The sequence below is a fragment of the Fistularia commersonii genome, chromosome 12 (genome assembly GCF_037954325.1).
Source record: "Fistularia commersonii isolate RoL2024-O1a breed Wild chromosome 12, RoL_Fcom_v1.0, whole genome shotgun sequence".
Classification (NCBI taxonomy): domain Eukaryota; kingdom Metazoa; phylum Chordata; class Actinopteri; order Syngnathiformes; family Fistulariidae; genus Fistularia; species Fistularia commersonii.
The window spans coordinates 15,334,716-15,359,108 of record NC_141295.1 but is presented as its reverse complement, the minus strand read 5'-3'; the positions used below and the strand labels follow the sequence as shown (position 1 = coordinate 15,359,108).

The 24,393-nt window shown below is 41.4% G+C and overlaps 1 protein-coding gene across 11 annotated transcripts in view; it reads left to right on the top strand.

Annotated features, from left to right (window-relative positions):
- gab1 (GRB2-associated binding protein 1) overlaps nt 1–17,577 on the top strand; it is a 56,139-nt gene extending 38,562 nt beyond the window's left edge. For 6 of the 11 annotated variants that reach the window (XM_086157345.1, XM_086157346.1, XM_086157344.1 and 3 more), the window contains 9 exons: nt 734–826; nt 2,647–3,332; nt 5,193–5,287; nt 7,929–8,229; nt 10,885–10,977; nt 11,854–11,947; nt 12,588–12,717; nt 15,489–15,617; nt 15,715–17,577. In XM_086157345.1, coding sequence (XP_086013471.1) covers nt 734–826; nt 2,647–3,332; nt 5,193–5,287; nt 7,929–8,229; nt 10,885–10,977; nt 11,854–11,947; nt 12,588–12,717; nt 15,489–15,617; nt 15,715–15,873 — 1,780 coding nt within the window. In that variant the 3' untranslated portion in view covers nt 15,874–17,577. Of the gene's footprint in view, nt 1–733; nt 827–2,646; nt 3,333–5,192; nt 5,288–7,928; nt 8,230–10,884; nt 10,978–11,853; nt 11,948–12,587; nt 12,718–13,598; nt 13,675–15,488; nt 15,618–15,714 lie in introns of all 11 variants that reach the window. The other 5 variants (XM_086157347.1, XM_086157348.1, XM_086157350.1 and 2 more) reach the window with 5 other exon arrangements.
- Nucleotides 17,578–24,393: the final 6,816 nt, after the last annotated feature.

Below are 24,393 nucleotides of genomic sequence, written 5' to 3'. Positions count from 1 at the left end.
TTCTCTGCACAGCCAAAAGTAACAAACTGTTCTGTTGGGGTTTTTTTAAGCACCAAACACAATATTTGTAACAAAAGCAATGTGTGTACTCTTGTGTTAGATAGCTACGTTTTGCAAAATAACCAGTAGTAAAATGTAACTTCAAATATATCACTTAAAATAAATTCAGAAATATGCCCTTGGCTTCAAAACAAGCACATTTACAGGTAGGAGCTGTTTGGAAACAATATTTAATTACCGTCAAAGGACTTTAACTTCACATATATTATAAAAGAAATGAGAAAATGCGCAACAACACTGTTGAACATAACAGGACTTTGTCATTTGAATAAAGTTGATTTGGCAAGAAGGCGATTAAAATAAATCATTTAAGATTACAAAAAACAAAAGTCTGAAAAAAATGAATGTATCAAGTAATTCTATTTTCAAGTTTTTCAGAAAGCAAAAGAATCGATGCCATATGTTGAGTAAGGAGTAGGTAAAAACAAATCATTTTTCTCCAAAAATGACAAAGGCAGTAATTATAAGAAAGTGACAATGTCTATTTCCCTTTTAATTGACTTCTCAAATACATTATCATCTCAATTCTATCATTTAGTAGCAAATTAGCAATCCTACTACCTGTTGCAGAAAAACAACTTTCCTTCCTTTTCAAACGACGCTCCGCATTTGTCCTTTCTGTACATTTGATCTGTGCTGCCGCTGTTGTCCTTGTCCCCGCTGTGCTGTGCAGTGCAGTGCAGCCTCACTCTTCATTGGAGGGACAGCAGGAGTATTTGCTCCTGGAGGAGTGTGAGAGCAAGACTCTTCCTCCACAGGCTAGTCTGTGAGTTGCCAGCCAATTCAGCTGGAACGGTTAACTTGTGTGGAGTGCTTGACATAAAAGAACAACTCAGGAGTGACACAGACCAACACCGCGAACCCTCTGCTGCAGATGTGAATGCCTCCATAGAATAGGGCGTGCTGGGCTGGATTTGTTGTGTCTGAACCTGGGTTGGGCAATATGGCTGGATATGGCAGTCTGAATATGGGGAATTTTCAACGTTTTCTCCAGCCTGCTCTCGGTACTTTGGGGAAAGAAAAGAACAAAAAAACACACGTCAACAGTAACTTCTGAAATTTCAGTTGCACACTATTGTAAAAATTGCCTTTTTTGCTTTCTCATCTGGTTGGATCACCAGTTTTCTTTTAACAGCGTGTCAACTTTCCACCGGGACACTTCGCATATCGAGCAGCACAAGAAGAAGGAAAAGATAACATTGGTTATTGGACCCGGGCTGGTCATTCAACCAGAAAGTTCTTCAATAGTAACACGATCTTTTACCTAATGGCGGGTTGTTTATCAACTTTGAGGTGCAATGTCACCACCATCTGGCAGGAGTTACATACTACTTCAAACTTCTTGCAAAACAAAGGGCCAAATACATTTTAATGACAACCTGATAGAATCTTTGATTTTTCATTTTTTTTAACAATGAATGGATCATATAAAACTCATAACTCATATAAAACACCAGTCTGCTCATTCCTCCTAAAAATTCTCATCGGAAATGATGGGATCCCAATTTGTCCATCATAATCTGATATCTGATATCTTACTCGAGATGAAATTTAAATCCGTGAAGAAACCCATATGAAACTCGGAATAGTTTTGTTTTTTTCTCTTTCCATATTGCCCAGCCCGATGCCTGAAACTACTTAAAGATGTCCAGATGTATTGTACTTATCTTCCCATCAAATGAATTTTGACAGTGTTTTGCATGTTTTAGAATTTACCCAGGAACAATCGAGAGGCTCAGTCCTCGTTTAATAAAAGCAGCAATTGTACATTGTGGTAGTTTGGAAAGATGTGTCACCATCTGCTCTAATGTCATTCAGCTCTTTCCCCAACAGCCTCTTAAAAAGATAATACCTGTCAGCACTTGTGTTCTCATAAAAGGCTTAATGACCTTTCATCATCCTGCTAATTATTACTTCTCGAATGTCAAAAAAAGGAAATAGAAATGCTAAAAGCAGAATTTCTAATTTTAGACCCCCCCCCCCCCAAAAAAAAAAAAAAAGATTTCTATATATATATATTTGTGTGTCCAAGACCTGGAGGACATTGACAGCTACCAAACTTATGTGATGTATCTTGCAATATAGCATTGAAAATAATATCAGTTCCCTTTGAAGGGCCGCTGTATCTGAACTGTCAAAAAAAGGACGGGGAAAGAGTTACAGTTACTAACTGTTTATTGCAAACAACAACGATAAACATTAGAGGTCTTCACAAAATTAAAATGGACGCCAGTTGTGCAAATAAGATCCAGCTGCTGTTGGGTCGACCTCCAGCAGATTTGGTAATCAAACTGATAAATGCTAAATCTTTTTGTGTTTTAAGTGAATTACACCTCAATTACAGATGCATATATTTGTGTGTGTGGTGAGAATGTCATTAGAGCAGTTAGTACGCTCTTGATCCCTTAGATTTGGGGAAAATTACTGTAGGACCCGAGGCACTGACTAATAAATAACACTTTTTAAAACCTGCACCCATTTCCGTGAAGACTTCTATTCAAAGTGTTTTTGAAAGCTACTCCAAATCTAACAGAGGCTTCATTCTGTAATCATACATCAATGTTTTGTATGTGTGTTCTCCTTTAGAGCTCATGCTGAGTGTTCCAAGTCTACCTCTTCAGAGACAGACCTGAATGACAACCTCCCCTCTCACCGCGCACCCACATCCTCCACCTCCTCGGCAAAACACACCTTGCAAAATGGCTTCTTTCCACAGCACCAGGCGCCTGCCTCTGCATCTTCCATCTATGACTCCCCACCATCACGTGGCGCTTCGCTTTTGACTGACAATGGCCTTTACCACCTCCCCCGCAGCTATTCTCAGGACACTGTGCTGCTCCCCAAGTCCGCCTCTTCCCCCTCGGCCCACCCAGACAACGGGGACAACCCCGAGCTTTACGTCTTCAACACGCCGTCACGGAAAGCCTCAATGGAGACACAGATTCGCAACCTTTCCATCAGTTATGATATTCCGCCTACACCTGGTGCAAACTCTACCTACCAGGTTCCCCGCACGTTGTCCTCTTCAACAGGCGGGGGAGGCTCAGAGGGCGGTGGAGATGTAGTTCCCCCTCCCAGGCCGCCCAAGCCTTCACTCAGTTCCACCTCAGGACTCCCTCCTCCGCCTGCAGAGCGCTCACCTACTGACACTTACTGCGTGCCTCGGTCAGTCTCAGAGACAGATGGAAACTACTCTGTGCCCACCAGCGCTGGGAATAAAGCGTTACGCAGCAACACTATTGGCACTGTGGACTGTTCACGTCTTCGGAAAGGTTTGTGTCGCTTAGTTTCTCCAGACCGTCTTTCTATAATTATCTCGTCTTTCTATTATTAATGCATCGGGCTCAAAATTAGTCGTTCTATTTATTATTGCATTTCAGACGGGGAGCCAGCAGCAACAGTCACAAAGCCATATTTCTTCATAACATTATGACCTTTATATTTTTGCACTGCTTTTATGATGGTACTGTTCATTTTCTTGCAATGCATGATGAGAGGCACTGCTTGAAACAAGATGTCTTTCATTTGCAAGCCTTGTTTTTACTTTTGGAGCTTCATTTCTTGCACAAACAACGAAAGCTAATCAATCCCGAACACCACCGACAGTTATCTTGAGGAGGTTGTTTTCGGTCTTGGTAATAGACATGGCAATAGTTTCCTTTTTTGAACACTTGAAATTCTCTCTCTCTCTCCCTCTCTCCCTCCCCCCTCACTATATATATATATATATATATATATAGTATCAAATCTTTGGTTCTCTATTTGGTCAAAGCCGCTTACACTGACAATCACTTCAGTGGATAAATTCCTATCTATTTCATCACTATAACAGATGCCTTAAGCTAGTTATCAATACACAAAAGAACGGACACAATCTTGTGAACGCAGCAGCTCCTCACAGATTTATTGGAACGATGTCCCCCAAATGTGCTCATAACACAGATATTCTTTGCCTGCTTGTATTCCCACAGATTATTCCATTACAATCTGACATGAGACCATCTCCGCTCAGCGGGGTTTCCGAAATGGCAAAAGAAATAAATTTCCATTTAAACGGTCGGTTCGCTTACTTTAAAAAGGAAATTTAAATAACTCAACAACGCTTTATCATGATAGCAAGATTTAGTCATCATCATGGGCAAGACTCATGACAGGAGTAAAAACTAGGCCAGAGACTTCTAATTTGCTACATAACTATATTGTTGCACAGTGATTTTATCAATCTTCCTATTACTCTGCAGGACTGATTAAGTTTCACCAACAGCTACATATAAATATTCTTTTTTTTTTTTAATTTGTACAAGGGAATATGAATGTTGAGTCTCTTTTCCCCTTCCAAATGATTTACAAAGTAAAAATCTCTCGACATATAAAGCTAATGTTTTGCCTTTGTGAAGTCTATGTGGGCACTCCTTGAATACCTCTTTCTAGCACGGCTGTGGTTTTTGCGGCTATAGCCATTAGCATGTGCATATCAGGAATCTAGGACATAGTAGTGTTACCATGTAGTGCAGTCAACAACAAAAGTGTGGATAGGAAGATTTGTTGAACATTTTCAATTATTTGGTCCAAGGCAAAAAACAAAACAAAAAACAACACAATAGGTAATATTCAGTAACTTGATCATCCTGTGATTTTGCGGTCGTTTATTGTGAAACTCTGTGATGTTTTAATCACAGAGTATGAGAGTTTGATAGCCCCAATCGTCGTTGCTCATCTAGTTTTCCACGATCATCCAACTGGCTGCTACCAAATTACAGGGATTGACAGTTGGCACTATGATTTGGCACAGTGTTAAAGCTGTTATAACGGATTTTGAGCCCTGTTACAAACTTTTCTGTACCAGAAATCCATTTTCAAATCTATATATACCATCAAGATTAGACAATTGGTTGATGAATCTAAAAGCCTCTATTATTTTCAGTTATTTTTTGGGGGTGCAGCTCTTCAACAACTAAATTCATCCATGTTGGAGCTCCCCATAGTTTAATTAATCCACAGTTTGTATTAGGCCTATAATTAACAATGAAGCTCTGAAATGGAAATTGTACGGTAATACTACTGTTTTTTTGTAGAATTCTTAGTGTCTTATGTATTTTTACTTATTTTGTTTCTGTATTTTTTTTTTACAGATTTTGCATCCCAGGACTGCTATGATGTACCCAGGTCATTCCCCTCTGACAAAACTTGTTCATTTGACTTCAATGAAAGTTTCAACAGCTATTTTGTAAGTGGTTGCATAAATCAGGATACTGTGTTGAAGAGGTCTTTGACTGCGAGGTATTGCTGTAATACTACCTGCTGCAAATTTTGCATTCATGTACTCTCACCTGAGTTATTTTCCCAAAAGATCTTATGGAAAGATGTTTCCAAGATGATGTTGTTCTTCTCTATCAAGATGTACTTCTACTTCAACTTGTATTTACAACATTACAATAATACTGGGTTTGTACTAAGAAGCAGTGTTGCAAAAAGTCTGAAGATGAGCCAAGAATTCACAAGATTAAAGATTCACGCTGAAATCCAAATATAAATGGTTATATAGCAAGCTATAAATTAGCACACTTCAAGCAATGGTTACTTTTAGAATTTTTCTTTTTTCCAGCGCAACATATCATCTCACGGACTGAGATGATGTACTGCAGTTTGTTTTGTCGTAATTTGCTGTAATGAATGCTTAGCAGATGAAAGATATTGTGTTTGTTCAACTGCACTAATTTCTTTCTGGAAGCCATTGTCTTGATAGGAAAATGTTGGTCTCTTCTGACTGCGAGCAGTTACAACATTGGAGTGGAAATGTTCTACTGTTTCAGTTCATGGTCGATGTGACCTCATAAAACTCAAATCACACACCAATAATGATGAGATTTAAAACACACACACACACAATAAAATAGACTGTAGGGATTATGATGCCATTTTCTAAGCAAAAGATCATAGGTTATCCTCATAGTTACATCATTGATATTTAAGGACTTTTTAAATGACTTTTGTAGACATACAACTGCTATGGTAACATCATTCTTGAATATGTCTTTGTTTTGTTAATTATATGTTTGCTCTTCATGTGGAATACATGTAGTTTTTGACCTGCGCGGCATTACTGCCCATCAAATCTCCTCTGGTGTCATTGGGTTTGCTGGCTTGCAGGGATGTTGGCACGTTCCGTCTCCTCCTTTTAACCCGAAATATTCCTTGATGAATGAGCAGCGCAAGGATATAACCTGCTGTCTTTGGCGGGCAGATCTTGTCCTAGTTGCCCCAGATGCATGTCCTTTTTCCACAATCAAGGCCCGATGCCTTGCTCCTTTCCCACTATACGCAGATATTTTAAGGCTTTGGACTGGTTTGCTCCAGTGGCTCCAGTGTTCCTGCTGTACTCAAAATGCTAGCTCGCTTCCTTGGACCCTGTGGCCTCGATCTTTACTCTCCATTTATCCAAGTCACCTCTAACAGCACCCGTTCCTCCCACTTTTTCTTGTTGGCTTTGGATCAGTGCTGGAGGGCTTGTCTCCACAGTGGACCTATCCATTCCCACTGGAAACTACCAACAATTGTTTTTCTGCAGCCTCCTAAATGCAAGGCCAGCTTCAGCATGGCTTTTCAAACATCTCTACCCAGCACGGGCCTCAATGTTTGCATTCCTTGTTGTTTCATCATTGAAATTCATCATCTATGAACCTCGCCCTGTTTTTCTACGGCTGGGAGGACATGCAGTTTGATCAAGGCTTTAGAAGGAGCTGTAGCATGTGCGTCACAAAAAAAAGATGGTTTGAGTGAGGCGAGATGGCAAGTCCTGCCTCTTTCAAAAACAAATTGGCTATTCTAACTAACACCACACCTTAGACTTTCATGGAAGATGGCTTCAGTTTAGCCTCACCAGGCTATCTGTGACCCAACCATCTGGTATTTTTTGTCAGCACAGCCACTCGATCATAAGATAGTCATTCTTAGTGCCAAAACAAATACCCTGGATATCTATATTATTCTTTGTAGGGTTCTTGCACCACTTCTTCATGTCTCTCAGCTCCCCACTAGTGAGCTCCTACCTCCAAATTCTGTGTCCTCCTGCTGTTGTATGGTATACTTAAAGCGATTCTTCAAGAATATGGCTTGTTCTCTCTCCCTTCATTTCTTTGTAAGCTAACTAATTAAACCCGGTTCAATCTCTAATCCCTCTTTCAAAGTCTTTTCTGTTGATGCCTTTGTCCAGAACATTCAAAGTTGATATTACTGCATCAACCTTGTCATCTCTTTTTTTCAGCTCTGTTTGTCTCAGTGTCTTCTTGATGGCAAAGTAATCTCAGCCATCATCATATGTATGGCAGCTTGTACCTTTTACCATTTTTGTCTGTATTTCCCATTTAGATCAATCTTGAATATTACGAAAATTCCCGTAAAAGGTTTTGTAACATCCTCTCGTCTGAATGTAACTTGTCATTTTTACATGTGGTGTCAATGGTCTTGGATTGTTTCCACATTGAATCATAGAATGTATTCTTCAATGTTTACATAGAACTTCATTAGCGATTCAAGGTTGTTTTTTTTTATATAAAATATGACCAAAGTTTCACTAAAGACATTTTACAGGCATATGGAATAATTTCACATTTTCCATTTCAAGAAATTTCAACCCTTTTTGTTCAGCTCTACTACCTAAGCAAAGGTTTGAAAAAAATTTACACACTGAGAGTGCTACAAAATTAAAGATAGCTTATTTGAAAGAAAATGTAAAGAGTAAAGAAAATGTATTATAGCACGACGTTTCGAGCCAAAATCCGCTCTTCTTCAGATGCTTTCTAAAATATGTTTAACCATATGTTTCTACCCTTAAACCTTACAGCAAACATTTTTTTTGTCACCCTCAGAAAAACAAAGGAATGATGCCAGTGGGCAGCCAGTCCACAGAAGAGGTAGACCAGAACTATGTACCCATGAGTGCAAACTCCCCGTCACATCATCACTCGGGCAGTTTGTCAGAGCCCGTGCACGAACCAAACTATGTACCCATGACTCCAAGCACGATGGAGTTCTCCTCCTTGGGAAAACAAGTTCCGCCACCTGCCCACATGGGCTTCCGCTCCAGTCCCAAAACGCCACCGCGCAGGCCAATGCTCAGTGACTGCCAGCCCCCGCCCGTGGACCGAAATCTTAAACCTGATCGCAAAGGTGAGACGACAAAATCTCTGTGTGCTCGTACATACGTACCTCTCTCTGGGTTTTAGAAATATTGCGGCGGTGTGTTTAGTTTATGCTGCTTCATGCTGGTCGGTGTGTGCTGAATTGTCGTGTTGGTCGGTGTTGAGCAATCCAACAATTGTCAATGCTTTGTCTAACAGCTGCTATTCTCACAGTGCTGGCTCATGGTCGTACTGCAAATAATCAAGTCTTTCCCAACATTCTCACAGATGTGACATTGTTGATTTTACTTGAATTAACATTTAGATTTTTTTTTTTTTTTTTTGATTTGTATCTCATTCTCATATGCTCTTTATCTGCTGTGCCTGTTCTCGACCATCTCATTTCACCTCTTGATGAGTTAGTGTAATGGCTACCATATCCATTCAAAACTAACACAGTGAGTTCCTTGTCAAAAGCACGTCTGCTGAGCTTGAGAGGCCCCGTCGACTGTTTTGAAGGGGGTTGTTCGCTGTGCCATGAAGTGACCAAACTCGGAGTGGTCACCTCTATCCCCTTTGTTTCCCTCGTCTGAATGGAGCCCATTGATGATAGAGCTAATAGCAAGGGGAATTACCATCTGAGCAAGTTGAAAGGCTTAGTAATGGGCAAAGTGAGAAAGAAAGTTGAATAATAGCAGAGGCTCATTATTGGGAAGCCAACAACCGGAGCTTTCGTTGGGTTTAAAGGATATGCAACATATTTTAGAATTTTGCATTTCCAACTTTGGAATCCTCTCATACACTTTCCCCCCTAAGACCTTTAGACCAGTGATCTTCAAGCCTCCCATCTTTCATATGTTTTCTGGGGATCAATAACAAAAAGTGAGCTGCACAATTACTCAACAGCATAATCTGACACCTGCTATTTTCAAACACAATGAATTTGTAATATTTGAGGGTTAAATGTGTTAATGATTTCTCTGTTGGAATAGGAGAAATTAGGGGGAAAATTGTTATATAGATATTTTATAACATTAATTTTATAAATCATCATTGTGTTTTAACAAACTGTCTTTGTATTGTCTAAGTAAAGAGCAGTGCTTCTTTAAAGTTGGATGTATTTAGCTTGTAAGTGAACCACAGTTTGAGTCATTTGGCATCGCTATTTTATCATCATATTAAAATATTAGGAGCCCTAGATGTACATTTACTACCTTTTAAACTATCTCTAATCTGTTAGTTAAAAATAGTCTCCACAAAAGGCATAACCTCTGGTCATTCTTGAAATTCTAATGTAATCATGTACCTTTTTTTTATTTTGTGATTTGTCCATCTTGTATTTATTCGAGTGCTTTCGTTACATTGCAACACTTTTCTAGAATACTTTGTATCTCTTGTCTTGTTATTTCCATTTAAAAGGATCATGTTTTATTTCATATTTATCACCATTAACCTCTCAGGCTCAAATTAAGTTGAAGTTGCAGGAAAAATCTGATATTTGGCTGTCGCAAATCTGCAACATCTGCCTGGAGAAGGTTAAGACTCACTGTAGAAACTAGTGCCCTGGAAGTAAACCTGTTTTTGCTTCAATAATTGTAGAGTTACATGACAAATTTTTTTGAAGGTGTATAAACACTAATTATATTCACAATACAAATACCAGCCCCTCAAAACGGTTAATGGTTTTACTAATTGGGAGGAAAATTGCGTGATTTAGATAACAATCGTTGGCCAAGTCCTGACAAATCCGAAGTCCAAAGACAGATACCTTACTGTTTGTTTCACCTTGTTTTTCACAAAGTTCAGCTTTACAGATTATTTATGGAGCTGATAAATCGTTATCATTAAAAAAAAAAACAAAAAAAAAAACAGTGCCGATAGCAGCAGTTAATTTCAAATTGACAAATCTATTCTTATTGTCATTTTTAATAATTTGTCGTATTATCAGCCTCTTTTATCAGTGTGATCTTTAAATACAGGTATCATACACTGAAAAATGAATGCTACTTTGTTCAGTTCCCTTTGTTTTTAAGGTTAAAATCATTAATGCTTTTGAGTAAAGGCACATTTTTAGAATTATATGTTCTAAAACATTTCAATTTCTTGATTATTTATGTCTCTACTTATCACAGATGATGCAGGAGTTACACTCCGGACTAATACGTCTCATTTCATGCGATGTTTAATATTCTGTGTACTTGTCTTTCTGCCCTCGACGTCGCAGTCCTATGTTGTGAAAGCTTTGGCTTCTGTGGTAGGCTAGCACATGGCTCTCACTCACCTACCAAAATGAATCATTCTAGTTTTGAGGCCGTGGCATATTGAGGAATTTGCTTTTGTCGGCGTTTTTTTTAAAAAAGAGGCTCCGATAAGTGTTGCCCACTCAATGTCTCAATGTACTCCTCAATGCTTACGGGCAGCTCGTACTGCATGCACAGCTGCAACGTCAGTCTTTGTGCGGGAAGTCTCGGTGCATGGAATAAGGTGCATGTTGGGCAGTATGGGTTTGCTGTTGTCATGACAATCGTCCTCTTCATAACTGTGCTGCAAAAGAACGGGTGACAAGGATACATTAGAGCGTAGTGTTTGTTTAGCTGTGTCTCGTCTCATCTTTTTGCTTTGCATGGCAGGGAAGTTGTCACAGGAGGGCTTTATTGTGATTACCATTTGTTTATAATAAGCAAAGTCTTCTTTCACCAATCAGGTCAGAGTCCTAAAATAATAAGAGCAAAAGGTGTCTGTTTAGAGCGAACCGACTCTCAAACAGTAGGTGAATTCCCGAGGGGACGACGTAAGGGTAGGTACTTCACACCGAACTGCCATTGTGTATTTGAAAAATAAACTCTCCACTCTTTGACCTGTCTAAATTGTTCTTCATCACCACACTTTGCATGTTTTAAGTGGTGCACTGGTAGGATTCCCCCCTCCCCCGCTCTGTATGTTGTCTCTCTTTAAAATGAACTAAAAAACAGAAAACATTAAATCATACTTAATACTCACCGTCCTGTGATCCATCCAACAGATTGATTGCCTTAAATGGGTGTCAGGACTGTTGCCTTAACCAAGTTTTTTATCATTACATCCCTGCAGGTGGTTGATGACTGCACTTCATGCATGCTGGACGTTACTCTTTTTGGTTTTAGAGCATTTGAACACTTGAAGCAATAAACTGTTTCGCTCACATATTACCACAGTCTAAGTGACTCGGTATATTTTTCACTCAATCGAAACCGTAACTCACTAACATTTCTCTTCTTAGGCATGTGTGTTTTTTTGTGTTGGTTTGGAATGGGAACTGCTGGGTTTAAAAGGACATAACTGGCCACATAATTGTCAAAAAAAAAACACTTCCAGAAATGCAAAAAAAAAATGGACAAATGCAATGACCACCGTCTGGTAGAAGAAGGAAGATCTGAGCATCTACATATATACGTGTGTGTGCAGGCGTGTGTGTGTGTACAGTGACTCCACACCATGGCATTCATCATATACCATTTCAAATAGTTATCTTAGTTATAATACACAAATTAACCATCTGTATCGCCACATCATGAGCACCACATACATCATCCATCTCCATATTCAGCATAATTTCTGTGCTTGAGACTTTTTTTTTTTTTTTTTTTTTTTGCTCTTACTTACACAGTGATGTACTATTTGTAACTATCTTCAGGAAAACCAGCTCCACTTGAGATCAAACCACTGCCAGAGTGGGAGGAGCCTTGTACACCTGTCCGCTCACCTGTGACACGTTCATTTGCCCGGGAGTAAGTGTCAAAACATATTCCGCTGCTACAACAGCTGTAATAATTGTACATTATGCTAACAGCAAAGGGTGTGTTCACACACTGCTCAGTACTATGGCTGGATTTCAGTTTTGGCTTTCTGCCGCTATGTTTTCTTGGAACAGGCAGAGAACATTTATTTTTGGGATAAATAAAAGACAAAAAGTTTCGGCTAAGAGGAAGTCGCTGCATTTCTCATCGAGCCGAGAAACGCAGACGACTGTTCGGATATTTTTTTCTCCCATTATTGTAGCATTTAATTGGTCAGGAAAAAAAAAGTTACCCTGTGTGACCATACCCTTTTGTAGTATGTACAATTAACCAACAAAGTAGACACTAACACTCCATGCATTACATTAGTTTACTTTGTGACCATAGTAGCGCTGCTAATACTTGTACCAACAGGTTTGGAACCTCGTCAAAGCTACATTAAACTCAAGTGATTTTTTTTTTGTTGGCTTGGCTTAAACGGGTGATCTGTTTCCGTGCTTAGTGTTTTAGAGAACGTCTCGCCGCAGTTTGTTTGTAACCGTGGTCTTAATGACTGTACTATATTTTGTCTCCACCAGAGACTCTTTATTTGCCTGGAAATTGGTGTGTAAACATTGTGAATGCTGCTCAGTCTCTCTAGGTTTCCAATGCCAACGAGACCCCTGTCAGTGCATAGCACGGCCTCCAGCACTGACTCCGAGGACAGTGATGAGAATTATGTAGCCATGCTCTCTAATATGAAGAACCAGTCAGATGAACCAGTATGTAACACACAACTATCCTCTGACACAAGTTTCATATATTTATAATTTGCTAAATATAAGCAAAAGAAGTTATGTTTAAGCTTGCTCTTTATCATACCATGTGATTTATTTATTTATTTTTTTCTTGGTCTGTGTTCTTTAACCAACTTTATAATCGTTATTGAGGACCAAACTAGAATACGTACACCAGAAATTCAGCGAAGGCTTGAAATTGTTGAAGGCAGAAAAAAATTCCCAGGGTTAAATGCCATGCTGGCTTGAATATTAAGTTGTAATTACTGCACACAAAGTTTTCCAGTCGCTGCTCCTCTCCCTCAGCTCTACACTAATGTGGACAAATTACTGGTTGCTGCAGACGGACTCCTCATCTTTCCAGCTCTTTTCTTTGCAGTTTGCCGCTCTGCTTTCTTTTGTTCTGTTTTGCATCTCAGGTGTTTTGTTTTTTGAATTGTTTTTTTTTTTTTTTTAGTTTTGTTTTGTTTTTCTCAAATTACTCCCTTTGCTATTACCCTTTGTTTATTCCCTGGGCATGGACCGGAATGGAATTGAGTTAAGGTCTCTTGAAGTCATTCAGGAACGCTACCGAAAAGTTCGCTTTTAAAGCACAGCAATCTTTGTTGCTAAGTGATATTACACGGACTGTGAAGTAAATTTATTTTCCTGTTTCTCTTGCTGTAACCGTTTTAACATTTCTAAAATTTGCTTGATTACTGTCTGCTGACTTCCCGGTCTGTCATCATTCATGTTAATTTCTTTCTCCCTAGTCCCTCATTTCTTCACCAGGCTCTGGCTTCATCCATTTTCTTTTTCCTGCACTTTCTCCTTGACCATCTGCTCTCTTTCCCCTTTGTTACTCCCCGCCTTCTCACTTTGTGTAGAGAGGAGTCCTTCTACTGCACTGTCCCCATCACCCCTGTAAAGAGGGAGGTGGAAGAACTTGACAACATAGAGGAGGTGAGCAGGGTTGCCAGATTAGAAATGCATGGCTCGCCCTGTCAGATCACCAAATCATGATAGATGCAGATGTCGATGAATCCTTAGATCATCCAGAGACTAGAGCAGACCCTGCTGTCCAACATCATCCAGAAGCTTCGGCTTGGATACAGGTGTAGTGGACTTAGATGTGAGTTATAGAACATCAGCGTCCTTCTAGTTCTCGCAGTCCCGAGTTGTAGAGATGCACCGATCAATCGGCTGCCGTCGGCTGAACATCCAAGCACTTCGAATACCGCCCGAAGATTAGCCCACCTATTTTATTAGTGTATCCCACAGAAATCAAACAGTGGCCACTCGCTCTGGTTATAGAAGTGAAAACCCCATTCAGTCTCCATGAGGAATGTAGTCATGACGATTTAAGACTCTTCACAAACTAGAAGACACAGGTGTTATTGTCAAGACATTGGCACTGACGCTTTGGAGTACCCATTGTCAACGATGCTACTGTGCAACAGTGACATCAGGTGCCAGTTAGAGGAGCTCACTGTCGTGCCTCATTTTCTTGTTTATATCCATCTTGTACGATGGGGACATAAATTCGGTTTACATTTCCTGCGCTGGCACCGATCACAATTTCCCTTTCGGGTTTGCTGGATTTGTTCTAGAGCCCGAGCAAGGGTTAGAAAAAAGAAAACGGATACCATCGTAATACTCTGGGATTATTTGTGTGGAAAATTTCGAGGAAAAGAAATTTAGGGGGAATTCACTCCTGATATCAGAGCCATAAAACGAGTGGTTACTTTTGAGCTCTGTTCTGGATTTTTTCTTTTTTTTTTTTTTTTTTTTTTTTTTTTAGGGAGCACAGCGGTGTTAAGTCATCTTCATTTTACTTCACTCTTTCCGCCTTGCATGCAGGGAGGGCGGCAGGCAGCAACTCAGCAGCAACAAACACAATAGCAAGCCTCTGGTGTGGAAATACCTCTCCATGACCGGAGAAATAGTGTTTTGCTTTACACAAGTTTTGTAAATCCAAAATAGAGAGGGACAGAGCGGCCATGAACAAGCTTCACAGCTCCCATAAATCAGATGTTTATCGTCTCCCTGCTGAAGATGACTAATCAGAGGAGCCCGGAAAAGCCTGTTAGATAAAGTTGGGAGTAGCGCAATTGATTTTCAACGGGTCCAGTTTATAAATTCTGTGTCCGGCTTTGAATTGGTCCTTGTTACCTTATTGAAGTAAATGTACGCATATACTTTTTTTTTTTATACCAGATGTTATATTTATTTATGGTCAGATATCTCTTAAAAAAAACTCATCGCACCGTAGGATTGCAATCAGTGCATCTCTACCCAGTACTGTCACCATCCTAATTCTAATTCTAGTAACTCCATCCAACATGTAGTTGGAAATTTAACACCACCTCTGGACCCGAACAAAATAAGTGTTGTCACAACATCATTGTTTCGATGGTTAATGCGTTCTGAAAACTTCTCTAATCTTGGAAAATGCCGCGCATAAATTCAGTTAAAATGGAGAAACACGACAGGGTTTTATTTTTTCAGTTTGAACATAATGTACTGCAAATTAAAACAAGCCCAAGTCTTGGTTAATGTCGCTTCCATCCGATTGTCTTTCCACCTCGAACACTTCCAAATCAAGTATTTACAGTCGCCTGGACAATCAGTCGGTATGTTACGTCACAGTTTATGAATGTGTAGGAAAAATGTTATTGTGACAACACGGCACCGTTATTTCTGAGCCATATTTGACTGTAAGGGTGCCCCGGTCGTCCCCTCCTCCCATTTAACTGGTCCTCGTGTGGCGTGTGTAGAATACGAAGCTTGGTGCACCGATGACTGTGGATGGGGGAAGCAGCCCCATGGTGAAGCCAAAGGGAGACAAACAGGTGGAGTACCTTGATTTGGATCTTGACTCTGGCAAGTCTACCCCACCTAGGAAGGTAAGAAGTTTCCCTCCGCACGTTGAACCTTTCCCTCAATTTCAAATTCAGCACCTTGAAGGAGCATCAACGCTTGTGTGCGTTTTTCTCCCTCAAGATGAAAAGCAATGGCACCGGCATGGCGGCGTCGGACGAGCGCGTCGACTACGTGGTCGTGGACCAGCAACGGACACAAGCCCTTAAGAGCACCCGGGAGGCCTGGAACGATGGCCGACAATCCACAGAGACCGAAACGCCATCCAAGGGACCCAAGTGATATTGTCGCCCCAACCAACCAACCAACCAACCAACCAACTAACCAATCAACCAACCAACCAACCACCCACCCTCGAAACCCCGAGACCACAGGGCCTTTTTACACTGATGTACTTTAGGCTCTGGTTTGTGCTTTAGGATGGTCCAGTTCTTATGTTCCTCCTCGACGAGATCCTTAACGTGTCCAGGCCAGTGGCGTTCCAAAGCCACTCAACCAACTTTAGTTTGCACTGCTGCCAGGCCTAGGGCAGCGCTGTGTGTTGTAGGAAGGGGTGTGGGCCAGGAATAAGCTGTATGAAAGCAGGTGGAATGACCGGACTTGCCTTTGACTTAAGCAGACTCGAAAACGTGGAACATTCACTGCCCGCTGTATATGATTTGAGTTGTTTCGCTTTCTCTTTCAACGGACCATTGGCGCTGATCCAGAGCTAACATTTCCTTAAATTATAGCACTGTGTGATGTTGTTTTGGAATGGAAGTGAAATCACTTTTAACAAGATCAAAATGCTTTTACAATGCAACGTGTTACTAGTCGGCATAGCTGGTTAACAGTTGTTCTCTCAGCGTGACCTCTGAGCGGGGTGAACTTTTCTTTGTGCTGGTCACATGTCTGGTTGACAGCGGATCACTGCAACTGACATTGATTCTGTAGCCAACGAAAACTTCACTGGATCCATAAAATAATGCAGTATGGTGTAATTTCATTGAGGATTTGGTTATTCTTTTCAATGACACGGGAGTGGAACTTGTCTATTTTACATGCAAGTGCTCAATTTAAGCTTTGGATTCACTCATGGTTTAATCCACTGAACATGATTTAATTTCTGTTTACTTTGTGAGTGGATATGCTTCAAACTGTTGCAATGGAAGTGCGAAGTCTGTACAAAAGTGTTATGTATATAAACAGGAAAAGTGTCCTTTATTTGTATGGAATATCCAGCATGTTTGACTCGAAGGTATGTGGATTCTGCAGGGTTGAATCCTGTGCCTGTTCTCGGTGGTATCATGACTTGTGATTAATGAATGCATTACTGTGAGTTTTTAAAAAGAACACGACAGGTTTTTTCTATAAGTTATGCAAAGATATCAAAGTTAGGTTAGAGAGAAAATCAGGTACTCTTTACAAATGCATACTAATACGACTATCATTTTCTAATTTATTTCTGAAATGAATTCATCATGTGGTCGCCGTGGCCGCCTCTAGCTCAGTATTCTTGATTCACATGGACAAGCACTCGCTAAAGCCTGTTGAAATGCTTCGTTTGACACGCACTGGTCAGTTAGTTTCACAAGTTCATCGATATTTCTCATTTCCAACTTTTTAGGTTTAATTTATTTCAAATTGAAGTGGCATACATTTTCGGGGGGGGGGGGGATTAAGACGCCTCATGTAGACAACTTGGTCTTTTATCGACAGTGAAAAACGTTGTGTCTGCATCGACTTACTAACCTGTGAATTCTCACTCTGACATCCCAATCATGTGCTGTCACAATGTCATCGCTGTACATATTTTGCCATCAATTACATTAACCTGTATCATTTGAAAAAATGTGCCTAAGTCATCTTCATTCTACTTCACTCTTTCCTTGTTGCAGTTTCTTTGTGATACGGACTGCAAAGCGGATGATGCTTTATCTTTTTTAATAAATCTTGACAGAAAATGTAAATTTTAAAAGTGGACTAAATAAAATCCAAACTCTTGCACGTGCTGTCTTTTGTAGATGCAATCACTGCGATGGTCTGTGTTGACTTATAGGAAGAAATATGGGATGGAGATTGCCAAAGTAGAATTAGTATAAAGGCTGAATGACTCAAGGCAAAGTGTTAATTTCTATTAGCCTTCCCCTCAGAAATAACTTAATAGGAAAAAAAAACAAGTCAGATGCAGACACTTGCACATTATTTTCATATTCCTGTTATCAAGTTTCAATGCGCAACTGTTTTTTTCAAGGATTTCTTACTTTGTAAGCAAAAGCACATTGATCATTAGAAAATTAACATTTCACATAATTACCCGAACAATCTGGTTGTATTTTAAAGTCACAAACCAAGGGTGTGGAATAATGGTGCGGAGGTTAGTGCTTCTACACTTAACATTTGGGTTTGCACCAACTCCCCCGGGGGTCACGCACGTCTGCTGATGGAATTCGGGACAATTTCACTTTAAATGTGTAAAATCTCACAAGGGTAGGAGAAACGTTGAGCCGCTATGATTCACGTCGGACTGACCACGTTTTTGCAAAGCAGAAACGACCTCTTGGAGGAGCAAGGAAAGCATTGATAATTCAAGATACTCATGCACACACACAAATATTAATTTGGTAAGATTTGATGGGTTGGTTAGCTGGAAGTCTGTCTGAAGGTAATAGTTTAATCACTGAGATACTTAACAGCTAATCCAGAGTGCCCTCCGGCCCCCCACGGCTCGCGTAACACCGAGGCAAGCTTTGTGTTATGTGTACTACTTTTGTTTTATGTGGACTGACCACTAGATAGAGCTGTTGTTTGAAGAAGAGTAAAGCTCCCCATCCACAGCTCCTCACCCAGCCTACATCCCTCCAGTGCAGTCATTTCTCCTGACGTCCCCCCCCCCCCCTCCGCCCGAGGCTCTGCAGTGCTGTGGCAGCTTGCATTTCATACAGAGCCACTCCAGCGTGAACCCCACCAGCCAAGGTGTCGCCCTCCCATATTCGCGCAATGTGACTCTGCTCCGCTCACACCCTGAAATTTGTATTTCTGAAAACATGTTCATCTTTTATATGTATATAAGTGGCCAACACAAGTTCATTCTGTAATACGAGAGATGTGGATTGCTTTGCAGAAATGCCCCCCCAGCATTCACGGCTTTCTGTGCACTTAACCGTCTATATTGGCAAGATTGTGGCCAAGCTTTGCCCCTGATGTTTCTTTCACAGCATTTATTCAAGCGCAGAAAACCTCGGGTTGAATGCAAGTGAATGCAAAGCTGACATGCTGATTTTGAAGCTCCTCGAGCAGATATGAGCCGGCAGCCGGAGACGTTTTCCGTCCTCCGTCGTTCTCCCGGATGGCCGTGCGATGGGAGCGTGTCCCGACCGTGTCGTGCACGGAAGGGGCTTGTGGCTCCAAAACATAAAAATTCAAAACCGCATCCCCACGAACGTCTGTCTTATATGGATTGTCATGATGCACGAACTGAAAAAAATCTGCAAGGTCACAAGTCTGGCGGGTAGTAAGATGGCTGATAACCCTCTGCTGTTTTATTGCAACTGAATTTGCACACTTGAAACTCTCATCGTATTCAAGAAGTACGTGTGTATGACTGGAAGGCCGGCGGGTCATAATCAATACGGCACAGGAGCATTATTTCCCTAACCAGCTGAAAATGAGCTGCAGATGGATGTTGAACAAAAAAAATTGAAATAAATTCAGAAAAAAAAAGCCTTTATAAAAAAATCACCTTGAACTGGGCTGCCACGGAAGAAGCTACAGAAGCCTTTGGAAAGTTTCCAGCGTGTAACACCGGGCGAGATTGAGCTGAAGCCCGGCTTTGTGCACGAGCTACATTTTTTTCTTTTTAAAGTTAACGCTCTCTTTGTCAGGTGCAGGGCGCCTTGGACATCCCTGATATCGGAGCCCAAAAAGAAAAAGGTGAACAACTGTGACATTTCATTATTTCACCGGCGAGGTTGTCTTTTAAATATTAATCTTTTTCAGTGGAGCACCTGAAATTTCTATTTATTCTTTATCTATCCCGCCTATTCTGCAGTCAGGTTTTGCAAACTCCACACAGAAAATCCCACGTTTTGGAATCAAACCAGGGACCTTCTCACAGTGAGGAGGAAACGCTAACCATCGGGCCCCCCAGTTGTCTTTTAGGGTTGGCCAAAAAATGTCCTCACGCTGTCATTCCTAAAAGTTAGGTCTCGGAAGCTTTCGTCGTTCATCATATAGACAGAATATCACCGGGAGTCTCAGTAAGCTCATTACCATATATTTGTTAATTTAGTTTAGGCCTTCATTTGACAGGTGACTGGCGTCACAATCATGTCTGTCACCATAAATCCGTCACGTTCACATTTGTAAGAGCCGTATTCCGCCGCGCACATGTCTGCGTAAGCGCCGCGGAGCAAATATTGTCGTTTTTGGGAGGTAGAATTATAATTGCCATGGTGACAGGCGGCGGATTGTTAAATGTTGTCCTGTGACTTTGTGCGTTGTTCAAATTGGATTTAAAAAAAAGGACAAATCCTGTCACTTTGCTAGATGGGGCTGATAGGATGACGGCTTAGCGTAAGGCAATTACAATCGCCGCGTGGGTTTGAACCAAACCCGGGCCTTTCTGTCACAATCAGGATCAAGTAGAATGCCAAAGAATAATGGAAAATAAAAAAGCACTTCATTGTGTTTAATACTCATTTCCCATTATGTACAATTAGTTTTTTCTTTTCCCAAAGACACATCAATGACAGTTGGCTTGTCTGTAAGTGAGAAAAACGACAATAATTACCACATTTCCAAATCCCATAAAACCATTTTTGATAAACAGACATCAGACAAAAGCGGACGTTTTAGCCGAGCACATTGAGACGGCTTCCATTTGATCACGCGACATTTCTTTATCCCCTCAAACAAAAGCATACGCGTGTCATGACGAGACGTTTTTTTATCATGTTAAAAATACAATTCGAGTTGTTTTTTTTTTTTTGTATTGGAGTCTCCATATATCCAGATGGGGGGGTCTCTGGCTTCTTTAGGGGCCGTTGGGGAATCGCTGCGTGCCGAAGCCGAGTCGTGAGGCTCTTTCCGGGCACCGGGCCGCCTGTGAGCTCCGCCGGATTTAACCTGTCCCCTGGACGTCCGCCTCGAGTGCTGCCCCGGGTTCAGTCTTTCTTGGGCTACCAGCCTTTGTATACACGAATAGAACAACCGGGTGGCACGTGTTGGTTTAAATGTGTGTCGGGAAACCTGACCTAGTTAAGCATGCTCAATTTGTCCAAACCAATTAAAGTAAAGGTGTTGCTGATGGTAACAAATAGTGGCGGCTGTGGGGGTGATTCGGAATTTCGAAACTACAGGATGCCCTTATCGAAAATCCTACTAATGAAAGGCCTGCTTGATTAACACCATTAGTATGAGTGCGAAGTCAGCAGTATAAGACTTCACTTGATAATGCAGACGCGTGTCATGTAAATGGCGAACGCACCGCAAGTGCAAAATGAACATTCCTCATGAGACATGTTTGCCCTACCGGCTGTAATTGGGCTGGCAGAGCAGTTAATTGATGGGATAGCCGCGGCAGCTGCTCATTTCCTCTCCTGAAATCGGTGCCGCACTCCCAATATTGATCATGTGAATACCGTGGTTTAACAGCGGCATCGGGAACCGTTTTCCATTCACCTAATCCGCGCGCGGCGGGTAATCGGCGGGGGCGGGTTTTCGGTCGCGGCTCGATCCCGATGCCCTCGTCCCTGACGACTCATTCCGGGTCTTCCTGGGAGCCCCGAAAGGTGTTACCGGCCCAGATGAGATATGCAATCCCTCCGGCCTTTTCTGGGTCAACCACAGGGCCTCCTGCCAGTCGGACGTGCCCAGGAGGTTCCTCAGAAGAGGCCCGACTGCCCTCGATGTGAGGGAGCGGTGGCTCTACTCCAATTTCCCACCCGATGTCTTTGCTCCTCGTTTCCGACGGTATTTCCAGTCACCCTGGAGTGTAAACTCATTTCAGCCACTTGTATACAGAGCCTCATTCTTTCGGTCACGACCCGGAGATATTGCGCATATGTCACAGCTGGACAGAAATAGACTTCCTTCACCACAGGAGACCCAACGTATCCTCTCCCGAACCCTAACCTGCATCGCTTTTGCTCTCCGGTTCGCGCTCCGTCTTACTCTCGCTCGCGAACAAGATCGTCAGATGCTTGATCCCTTTTGCCCGAGGAGGGGGGAGCGATCGCATTCTGAATTTGAGGGCTGAACTGTCAATTCCTTGTGGGATACTTGAAGACGCTGATGCCAGCCTTCAGGCCCAGAACCTGCTGGAGGTCAGGCTGGGATAAAAACTAACAGTCAGATAATTTCAACATAGATCCCCATTAAGTAGGGACAATCCTCTCACCCTGACTGTCTCACCTCTCACCCTGACGCAGACAAATACAGAATTATTAAAAATGATTAAAAATGCAGAATTTGGTTCGGAATTCTGCACCTAAGCTTGGAAATTTGTTTTAAAAGCCCCCAAAACAACCTTGTACAATCTAAAATTTGTGGCACAACCTGCTACATAAAATATTAAGCCTATAGTTTTGCTTTGTTTTTCATGTCTTTCATACTTGTATCATCTGTACTAATGTGTAACTGTAATTTAATTTAATTTAATTTAATTTAATTTAATTTAATTTAATTTAATTTAATTTAATTTTCAAATAAAATATTCAATTTAATTTAATTTTATTTTATTTTTGAAAGCTCTGTCATTCATGCTGGATGACTTGCCTTAAATTCAGTGTATTATTTCTTATATGGGCAATTGACAAAAATATACCGAGTTCCCCTAACTTCCTATTCCTGACAGTTTTTCTCCCATTCTGTGATTTCAATTGGACTTTCACCGACCCGCCTCTCTGAACGAACGTCCTGAAATCTCGGATACGCTTTACGATCAAATGCATCCCATTTCTGTACCTCTTGGCAGCTCTGAATGACATCATCTATGGTTTGTTCAGTTTTGTTCACTCCTTCATCCTCTGGTCCTGACAGTGAGTCAGTCAGCGTTCTTTGTCTTCACCCCCCTTAACCTCTCATCATGTCTGCACACAACCTACATATCCACATCTTTTTTTCCAGTCGCATCAATATTAAGTTCTTGTTGAAATCTCCTTGTCGTGGCAACTGGACTTGAATTTCAGTTTGAACTGGAGAAACCTCTCAGATGTGGGGCGAAATGTCTTTGATTGAAGACATCGTCATGACAAATCAGTCGTCATGACAAGAAGAGTTGAAGAAGAAGAATTCACCATGACCTGGGTGATTGAGAACTTCCACAGACATCAATATTGAGTGTTTTTTTTTAGCAGAATCCAAAGTAACTTAAAACCGTGGGTAGTTTGTTCAGAAGATCTGGACGACACACCGCAAAAGCCCTGAAAAGGAGGATCCCACTCCACCGCTGCTACAGCAGTTCAGACCATTGCAGCCGCCGCTGAAAGTACGGTCCAATCAGCATACATGGCTGCTCCGAGAGGAACAACCCATTTTTTTTTGGCCGATTTTCAGTCAGGTCAAAATTGTAGAATCACATTTGAAATCCTTTTTTTTTTTTCTCAAAAAAAAGGTACTTCAGTGCATTCCCTTTGGGTTTCGGGAGGGTTTGCAGATACGTGCTTTCGTTATTATGTAACCTGCTCAGGACAAGGAAGGGCATCGCTTTGATGCAGTCACTTTCAAGTCAGAAGAATTCTTTTGCATCTCACGAAATTCCTTTCAGTAGAGAAGACAAATTGGCAACGAAACAATCACGACCCCCTCGATCAAATTGAAATATTAAACAGATTCAATGTGATTTTGACAAGACAAACCTACATTGAGACAGTTTGCTAGTCACCTGTTAATTTACCTTTTTAGTGGGTCACCTTCATCGTCATTGCTAAAGTAATCCCCCCTTGATAATTTTGTCAGGAGCTGCTCAAAACTTCAAAATCTGCCTGTGAACAATGGAAAAATAAAAGAATAGCACATCATGAGAATAAAACCAGTGGATGTAGAACCTGCAGTGCAGATGCTCCACGCCGTCTCGTCTCTTTCCAACGGCTCGAAGCGGCGCCTACCTCCTTTGCTGCAGTCAAGTAAACATCAAGCACATTTCGGTTAGTTGCAAGGTCAGTCTGAACAAAAGGTCCCTTTTCCTGGCAACGTTACTGATTGCTACTACGTTTGGCAGCCGAAACAGAGGACCCCGATGGTAACCTCCAAAGCCAAGACATGATCCCACTCATATCATTATAGATGTGGGAAGGTCAGAAACCTTCAGCTAACCCGTTACCTTTTATCCCCCGCGAGCACGTCTGTGCCAGGAACTAGAAAATGCACATTGCCTGAGGTCGGACTTTGAGCAAAACTCACAGCGTTCTAACCCGTTCGTATTCCCACGGCAGCGCCTTCAACAATGAGCCGTCAGTCCTTGGGAGGATGCACGGGTTTGATAGAAAGGCCATTTTGAAATGCGCAGTCAATGGAAGTCATTGAACACGCACGGCGAGGTCACCCATCTGCCAACAACTTTCGATTTGAAACTGAAGATGAGCGAAACAGCGGTGAGTCTCTTGGTCATCAAAGTAAATAAATAACACATCCCCAGGACAAGAGATGAACCAAACAGATGATGGAGTTTGTTCACGAGAAAGAGTTGCCTCAGTGTATTTCCAGATAGAGATCTCCTGGTATGTTTTACCGACTTAGATTCTCGTCGTAGTCTTCTTGACGTGGCACCTGGACTAGAATTTCTTCACTTGAAGACTTTTCACCCCTCATCCCAGAGGCTTC